Source organism: Lampris incognitus, chromosome 16 (assembly GCF_029633865.1).
Source record: "Lampris incognitus isolate fLamInc1 chromosome 16, fLamInc1.hap2, whole genome shotgun sequence".
Lineage (NCBI taxonomy): Eukaryota > Metazoa > Chordata > Actinopteri > Lampriformes > Lampridae > Lampris > Lampris incognitus.
In genome coordinates, this window is record NC_079226.1 from 7,968,662 (window position 1) to 7,977,566 (window position 8,905).

At 46.2% G+C, this 8,905-nt stretch overlaps 1 protein-coding gene across 1 annotated transcript in view; it reads left to right on the plus strand.

The window, feature by feature from the left end:
* Positions 1–8,305, plus strand: part of vrk1 (VRK serine/threonine kinase 1) — a 28,138-nt gene extending 19,833 nt beyond the window's left edge. The window contains exons 9-13 of the mRNA XM_056295803.1: positions 372–492; positions 1,502–1,560; positions 2,716–2,891; positions 5,243–5,339; positions 6,481–8,305. Of these exons, the coding sequence (XP_056151778.1) occupies positions 372–492; positions 1,502–1,560; positions 2,716–2,891; positions 5,243–5,339; positions 6,481–6,644 (617 nt within the window). The 3' untranslated portion in view covers positions 6,645–8,305. The remainder of the gene's footprint in view (positions 1–371; positions 493–1,501; positions 1,561–2,715; positions 2,892–5,242; positions 5,340–6,480) is intronic.
* The last annotated feature ends 600 nt before the right edge of the window (positions 8,306–8,905 follow it).

The window sequence follows — 8,905 nt, forward strand, 5'->3', positions numbered from 1 at the left end:
GCAGTTGAAAGGAAGCAGTCAGCAACTCCACATGTACTGGAGGATGGATGGATTGCATTTATATAGCGCTTTTCTAGCTGCAACAGCCACGATGCACGTCTGCATCCTCCCCAACCACCACAGGCTTTGTGCAATGGGAGCCTTAGAACAGGGAATTGGATGTGCTAAACTGTGGGGGGGAAAAAGAATGAATGAAAATAAAGATAGCAGAAACTGTGTTTTCTTGAATGACTATACACACAACTGAAGGCAAATGTATGTTATTAAGTCCCCTGTTTCTGCAAATATTGGCATAGGTATTGAAAAATCATACCAATACCCAACCCTGGTGACAGTAATATTATTTACTTTGATGGATGTGATTGTTGCAGTCCCCAGTCGGAGAGGAGACATGGAGATCATGGCCTACTGCATGGTCCAGTGGCTGTGTGGCCATCTTCCCTGGGAAGACAACCTCCATGACCCTCTCTATGTCAGAGACTCCAAGATCAGGTGGGAGAACAAACACATACTTTGTACACCACAGGTAGAGTTCACTGCAAGGTCATGCAAAAATTCAACAAAAAAAAAAAAAAAACCCGTTTTACTTGTTTTTGGGGTGGCACGGTGGCGCAGTGGTTAGCGCAGTTGCCTCACAGCAAGAAGGTCCTGGGTTCGAACTGCGGGGTAGTCTAACACTGGGGGTTGTCCCGGGTCGTCCTCTGTGTGGAATTTGCATGTTCTCCCCGTGTCTGCGTGGGTTTCCTCTAGGGGCTCCGGTTTCCTCCCACAGTCCAAAGACATGTAGGTCAGGTGAATCGGCCGTACTAAATTGTCCCAAGGTGTGTGTGTGTGTGTGTGTGTGTGTGTGTGTGTGTGTGTGTGTGTCGGCCCTGTGATGGTCTGGTGGCCTGTCCAGGGTGTCTCCTGCCTGCCACCCAATGACTGCTGGGTTAGGCTCCAGCATCCCTGCAACCCTGAGGGTAGGATAAGCGGTTTGAATAATGGATGGATGGGTGGACTTGATTGTGGGTACGGTCTTACTGTTCTCCACTCATTTTGACCCTGTTTGTCTCGGCCTTGCAAGTGAACATCAGCCTCCTGGCAACTGAGTTAGACCATGTAGACCAAGATTATTCACAAATACGATTTGACTTGGATTTGGATCTCTCACACAGTTCTAGAAACTCTTACAGTATGTAGATTCGGCAGCACATTGACTTAAACAGATACTCCTACAACTTCCTGTTCTCCTTCACTTTAGTCCGCTGATATTTGATATGTTCGTTTGTCTTTTGGGTGGTTTCTAACGGATATTTTTGTCAGAAACCGCTAACAGCTTGCTCAAACAGTGAGCCAATGTCCAATCAGTGACCCACACAAATTAACAGTAAGATTTAATAATATAAATGCAGTCATTTTATATAGTGTCTATGGCTTGCCGTTATTTTGCAGGCCAAGATATCGATACTGTAGTGTTGTAGTGTGTAATATTTTATGTTGGTGGTGGCTTTTTCCTCAGGAGTCAAGAAAACATCACTGAGTTCATGTCCAAGTGTTTCTCCTCTCAAGACAAACCAGGTGAGACCCCCACAAATGGACACACGCCCACTAACACCACCTTATTGCAGACCCTCAAGACAATCCCAGCAGTGCACTGTAAGATTCTATAAAAGAGCAACAAACATAGCCGTCACTCAGAAGCCATGCATCGCAGAAAATAAAGCCTCTGAGGTTTCGTTAAATGTTTCCCTAGGGAAACGTCCCATTTAATCCTGGCACTTTGACGTCCATGCACTTTGACCTCCAGGCAATGTGCATGTGCTTCAGAGTTAGGGAGAGATGAGTAAAACGAAGAGATGGAGTAAGGGAAGTGGCAGGATGCTTATCCCCCGCCTTCCTTCCTTTTGCTCTGCTGCCCACAAGCAAACTGTTGTTTACCCTTCCATCTGTGTGTGTGTGTGTGTGTGTGTTTCAAAGGGCTATATAGAGAGATGTGACAGTTGGAACAATAACTGACGCTGGGGTTGTGACAGAACTGTGTGTTTGTGTGTGTGTGTGTGTGTGTGCGTGTGTGTGTGTGTTTCGCCCCGACTAAGATGGACACCAACGTGGGGGAGGCGATCTGTAACCCCTCCTCTCAATTAGAAGTGTACTCACTCATTTTTGGATCTATTTGTGTCCGGGTAGCATAGCGGTCCATTCCGTTGCCTGCCAGCATGGGGATCGCCAGTTCGAATCCCCGTGTTACCTCCAGCTTGGTCGGGCATCCCTACAGAAACAATTGGCTGTGTCTGCGGGTGGGAAGCCGAATGTGGGTATGTGTCCTGGTCACTGCACTAGCGCCTCCTCTGGTCGTTCGGGGGGAGGGGGCTGGGGGGAATAGCGTGATCCTCCCATGCACTACGTCCCCCTGGTGAACCTCCTCACAGTCAGGTGAAAAGAAGCGGCCGGTGACTCCACATGTATGGGAGGAGGCATGTGGTAGTCTGCAGCCCTCCCCGGATCGGCAGAGGAGGTGGAGCAGCGACCAGGACAGCTCGGAAGAGTGGGATAATTGGCCGGATAGAATTGGGGAGAAAAGAGGGGAGAAAAAATTTTTTTTTTGTGTTGCTGCCTGCAATCGCTCCAAGTCTCTCAATATCCCGTGTGTCCCAATCAGCTGTTTTCTGGACGACATGGAGAGAGTTGTGTTGTTATTTTTTGTCATTATTTTCCCCCCATTCTGCATTTCAGATGAGCTTCAGAAATTCATGGAGGAGGTGAAATCCCTGAGCTACACAGACAGGCCACCATACAACAAACTACGCTCCATCCTGCAGGCGGGGCTGAAGACCATCGACGCCACAGATGACGACAAGCTGGAGTTTGCCATTCAACTCAATGGAGCAGGCCCCTTGTTGCCTGTCAAGGTTAGACAGCGCACAAAATACGTATGCTAACAAAATGACCCCTAGGTGGTTCTAGGCGAAGCCTCATTCAGTCACAATGAATAACTATTTCAAACTGTCTAAATGCACAGCCTTGGTTTTGAGTATGAGGTTTATCTTTGCACAAAGGTGTCTTGACCTCTGCCTCTCAGCCTCTACAATACAAACCAACGACTCACACACACACATTTCTTTCGGTCCAAACTTACGAAAACAGTCACCGGGCTTTATTCAGGGAAAAGTGTTCAGTTTTGATATACTTCATTCCTCCTTAACATCCTGACCGAAACACAATGCCTCACAGCAGATTCCTCTTAAACAACCATAATGCATTGCTTCTGCAACATCCTCACTACCTCCACTCCTCAAGTGCTCCAGTCCTCCTTTTTTGAATTTATTTATATTTAATTTTTGCCTTCTAGCTTTCATTGACCAAGATGTGTCTCCTACTCTTGTGTCGACTGCTCCGTCAGTTGAGACGGGAAATATGTGATGTGGTGTAAATGTCACATAACATACTTTTTTCTTATTTTTGATGCCATAATTTAAGGATAACATGATTTTATATGATGGTATTTGGTGCAAGTGATGCAATTAACATCATGAAGTATTTTTTTCGTGTTTTTTTTTTTTTTGCAATTAAATTATCCCAGTGCTCCCATTGCAAATTCACCGTAATACCGCCGTACTGGGTTTTAAATTGAATTAAAAAAAAGACTGACCGCATTATTGTCAAAATATACACACTTGTATGGATCCATACAGTATCTGTCCCCTCCCAGTGCTCCTGGTTGTCCTGACCACTTTCCTTCTTCACGCCTCCCTCATTCTCCCCGCCCAAAAGGTCAAAGGGCACGCTGCCTTTGTGTTTACTCCCTGCTAATGCACTGCTAATCTGCTGACAAGCTAACCTTGAGGGAAAGCGCCGGTAATCACTTAAACGCTTAACCCACCCCCCTCCCCTTCAGGAATCTCTCAGCAAGCCACCCCCCTTTCTATCTCTAGTTTATCGTTCTCTCTCACTTTCTATTTCTCTCTAGTTTACCTATCTAGTTTTTCTTTTCTCTCGCCATCTCTCTTCACTCCTCTCCCTTGTTTTCCTCTTTGCTGTTTCTTTTCATTAGTGTTTTCTCTCCTTTGTTTTTTTTCCCCCACAATTTGCCATACGGTTTTCCCCCCTCATTTCTACACACTCTATTTCTCACTTGCAGTTTGTCAACCTCTCACTCTAGTCTGCTTTTCTGTTTTTCTCTCGCTCTTTCTCACCCAGCACACAAGAGTTCCTTCCATTGTGCCATCTTGCTGCCTCACTCCTATCAAACACACCGTCTTGCTCGCTCTCTCTCTCTCTCTCTCTCTCTCTCTCTCTCTCTCTCTCTCTCTCTCTCTCTCTCTCTCTCTCTCTCTCTCGCTCTCTGCATATGGAAGGTGCCACCGGGGAGCTGGCCCATGCCAGCCGAGGGGTTACCTGGCCCGGGCGTCCGTTATTGTATGTAATTATCCCGGCAATCTGTTCACCTCAGCAGGTGCCGTGTGGTGATCATGGGGTAGCAATTGTCGAAATGGAAGGCGAGAATGGAGAGGTGGTGGTGGGGTGGGGGGGGGGTTGGTGAAGGGGGTGGATGAGGTGGACTGTGAGAGAAGAGGTGAGTGATAGTTCATGTCTGAGAGAGGGTGCTCATTATAGAGTCTGGAGAGTGAGAGAGAGATGGAGGGATGGAAAGGAGGGAGCTGGTTGGACTTGATTGCTATCGTTAAGTGCATCACTCTCCTTAAAGGGCACCCCCCCATTTTTGACTTCATGGGCAGATACACACACATGCACACCACTCCCTCATTTCTGTAAAAGATGAGAGAGATGTTAAAGTCATAGTTTATGAAAATGGTTGGAGGAGACCTCTTCCTTCATGGAGCCTTCATCGCCGCTGACCCTGATGTTTAAAGATGCTTTAGAGGCGGAAAGAACGGGATTCACAAGCAGCCGTTGTTTTAGTTTAGAGCACTGTGGTCAAAACAGCAGAATGTGGAATTGAACATTTTAATGGATTATTGTGTGCCGAGGTCTTTCGGCGGCTGGCGAGATGGCAGAGTGATAATTTGCCTTTGCTTGGGCTCCGCATTTGGAGGGCTGAAGGCGCAGACAAGTCAGGTCGCAATGCAGGGCCCTCACTCGGTGTTCCCTTTTTGTTCTGTTCACCCTTAAATTGACGCTCGAGGCCTCGAGATTTGACCGACTCGCCTGCTCTTCCTCTTCCTGATCTTCTTGCAACTTTCCTGTTCACATACACATCAGTTCTTTCTTTTCTTCCCGTCTCCCCCGGCCCATCTTCCAGAAAGCGCCCAAGCGAAAAAAACCGTCAGACGTGGAGGAAGTGGATGAGGAACCTGATGGTAGCCCCGTGAAGAAAAAGAGAAGCCCAAACAAGAAAGGTAATTTTCTGTCTTCTTTCTATATAATTTTTGGGTTTTTCTTTCCCCCACCAGAGTTGTCAGTCATTTAATGTCTAATTTCACACTGTTGGCATGGAAGAGCCGTATGCCACATGTCTTGAATAAAGGCCCTTCTGTGTTTACATACATGTGGTAATATTGTGGAGTTTTAAAGTTAAGTTGGTTTGAATTGAAAAAAATCTTAAAAATTTAGCGTATACTTTTTTCCATAACACACATATCCATCATCTTTTATGGCAGAAACCGTCACATATCTATCTTCTTTTATGGCGGAAGTCGATGGATATCTGTATTATGGAAGGATTGTTGTAATCTGATTTTTTTAATGTACTTGTGAAAGCCTTGGTCAAGGAAAATTAACGCTAAGTTAACGGTAGAATTATTAACGATCTGTTTGAGGGTGTCCGGGTAGCGTAGCGGTCTGTTCCGTTGCCTACCAACACAGAGATTGTAGGTTCATAATCCCCATGTTACCTCCGGCTTGGTCGGGCGTCCCTACAGACACAGTTGGCCGTGTCTGTGGGTGGGAAGCCAGATGTGGGTGCGTGTCCTGGACGCTGCACCAGCGCCTCCTCTGGTCGGTCGGGGCGCCTGTTCAGGGGGGGAACTGGGGGGAATAGCGTGATTTTCCCACGCGCTACGTCCCCCTGGTGAAACTCCTCAATGTCAGGTAAAAAGAAGTGGCTAGGGACTCCATATTTATCGGAGGAGGCATGTGGTAGTCTGCAGCCCTGCAGCCCTCCCCGGATCGGGCGGGGAGCAGCGACCGGGACGGCTTGGAAGAGTTGGGATAATTGGCTGGATACAATTAGGGGAAAAAAAAGGGGGGGGGAGTTAAAAAAAAAATCTGTTTGAGAGAAGGTGTATTTCCCTTCTTTTGAGAGCAGCTGTTAGTGTTCCTGGTTGATATCCTGCAGTTAAGCTAAGCTAGGCTAAATACACTGTTCAGTGTACTGTCAAACTACATGCACAAACATAAGAGGTATTCACAGGTTTGTCCGACTCTGTAAGCAGGCCCCAGAAACCAAACTATCCCTATAAGCAATGATTGGTCAAGTGACCGATATATCTGTCACCCCTAATAATAACTTCAACTAAACTGAACTATTCCGCCCTACAGGAGTGAATAGAGTAAAGACGAGTTCTAAGAAGACCTCCAGTCCAAAGAAGGTGACGAGCCCCAGAAAACCCTCGACGCTCAAGTCCAGATCGATGGGCACACAGACCTCACCAGGCCTTCAGGTCACCAAAAAAAGAGGCAGACCCAAGAAAACTAACCCGTAACCATCTCTCCCTCCACTCACACAACCAACCAACCATCTATCCATCCCTTTCGCCACACCTTCCTGTAATCTCCCCCCACACCTCTGTCATAGTTTTATAGGCTAGCTTGCTTTTAGGGTTTGTACAGTACGATCTGTAACTGATATGCACTGCTCATATATTGAGGGTTTTTTTCTCCTATGATTTAGGCCAAGTTTTTGTAATAAAGTTGTTTTCAGTTAGATTTCACATTTGTTTTTTGTTTTGTTTTGTTTTGTTTCTTGCAATTTAAAGTGTAGAAGGATGTGTGGTGTTGTGACTGCAGGGACTAGAAAGAATGCTGTATCCTCTGTTTGGGTTATATTTATAGTAAAACAAAGGCAATATGGCTGCATGATTTCTACAAGAGTGCCATCCTCCATCGCTGAAACCATGGAGGATGGCACTCTTGTAGTCAAACAGCTCATTTTCTTGTGCCGCCTCAGAACAGCCCCCAAGCTTGTTGGGTTGCGGAATTGGAAACTAGTAAAACTGGTCATCGTTTTATCCCAGTATTGGAGTACCACCAAGCATGTGCCTGGTGGTACTCCACTTCAACTGTCACGCGAATTTTAAGCAAACTTTTCTAAAGTTGCAAGAAATAAAATGCCAGTTAGTTTTGTTTCCATCAGATCTGTTAAAGCGAGGAAAACCTAGAACATAGGGCCATGTCTCCTATGTCATATGTCCATACTTCACCACCCACCGGAAATCTGGGCCAGTTACGATGGAGCTCACGTGATTAAATTCTATTTGCATTTCTTTTCTTTGATACGGCTCATGTGTTTCCATCGCCCATTTAGTGCAGGAACTCTTTTCCCACAAAAGCAAAAAACAACTTCAGGTGAGCGTGTAAACTTTCCTGCAATATTTGGAATTTTCTCTGAAATTTGATGTTTCCATTCAGCCGTTTCGAAACGTCAAATTTCCCACGAGTCTGATGGAGACCCCATTATTGCAGAGGACTTTGACTCCCAGTCTGATAAATCCTGATGGCATGTGACATGTGGACTCACCATCCGTCTTTCTTGCAGATCTAGCTAAAGCCCGCAACGAGTAATCACCACCAATGTGCAGGACTGCGGATTAACCCACTTCCTCTTTTTTTTGGAGACAAATTAGAATAATTTATTTCAACTCTTTCCTGTGTCTTAAAGGAACAAATACACAACTAACTGGAGCACAGCTGGGGTCAAAGAAAACGATGCATATTGATTAAAGGAGGCAGGACCATTTTGTGGTTATTTCCGTGACATTTAAAAAGAAAATCACTGGAAGTGTATTACTGTTTATTCGTTTACAGGGAAAAAAGAAAGAAATGCCTACTTTATTGTTTTCCTCCCTCCTTCCTGTGCATCAAGCCTTTGACGTTGTCACTTCATGTTGATTTACTAAAACGAGAGCGGCAAACTGAAGAAGGGATTTGGCTGAAATGTCTCTTTGTTTGCTGTTTCACCCTTCACCTTTTGTGGTAGTGCACTCGTTTTATACACCACTCCCACTACTCTATTAATGAGACTTTTTTTTGTCCTTTAAAGCTCAGTGTTAACATTCCCTCTGTTTTTAATATCAATTTACGAATAATTTGTCTGTCCATCTCACATGATTTAGCTTATGCACCTGATCAATAAAACATATTTGAACGCCTATTCTGTAAGAGCACAGACTGCTTCTTGCTGATGAATCCAGGACAAGTCCGTCCATCCATTATCCAAACCGCTTTATCCGGCTCTCGGGGTCACGGGGTCGCTGCAGCCTATCCCAGCAGTCACTAGGCGGCAGGCGGGGAGACGCCCTGGACAGGCCGCCAGGCCATCACGCAGGGCCGACACACACAAACACCTGTACAAGTCAATACAGCCAAGTCTATCTACTGCTGGAGCTGAACACACAGGCTGAAGATTCATTCAATCATGTTGACCAGGATCATGTTGGTGTTGTTTCCTCTGTCATCTATGCTTTCAGTCCCCTTGTCCATACAAGACCCCCCACCCCATTGAACCTCAACAGGCTCAGATCGGACCCCCAGGCCTCCACACACACGCACACAGGAAGACATCGCCTGTAATGTTTTCTTATTTTGGCTGTGTGACCCCGCGGGGGACCCTGCGGTGGCTGCCGGTTGGGAATTGGATCGTTTCAGCGTCTTTCGGGAATAAAGAGAACCCCTGCCCAGCCCACCCTCCCAGCCACTGACCTTGGGGGCGCCACAGCTATGGTCCCACAGTAGGGGGCAGTAGTAC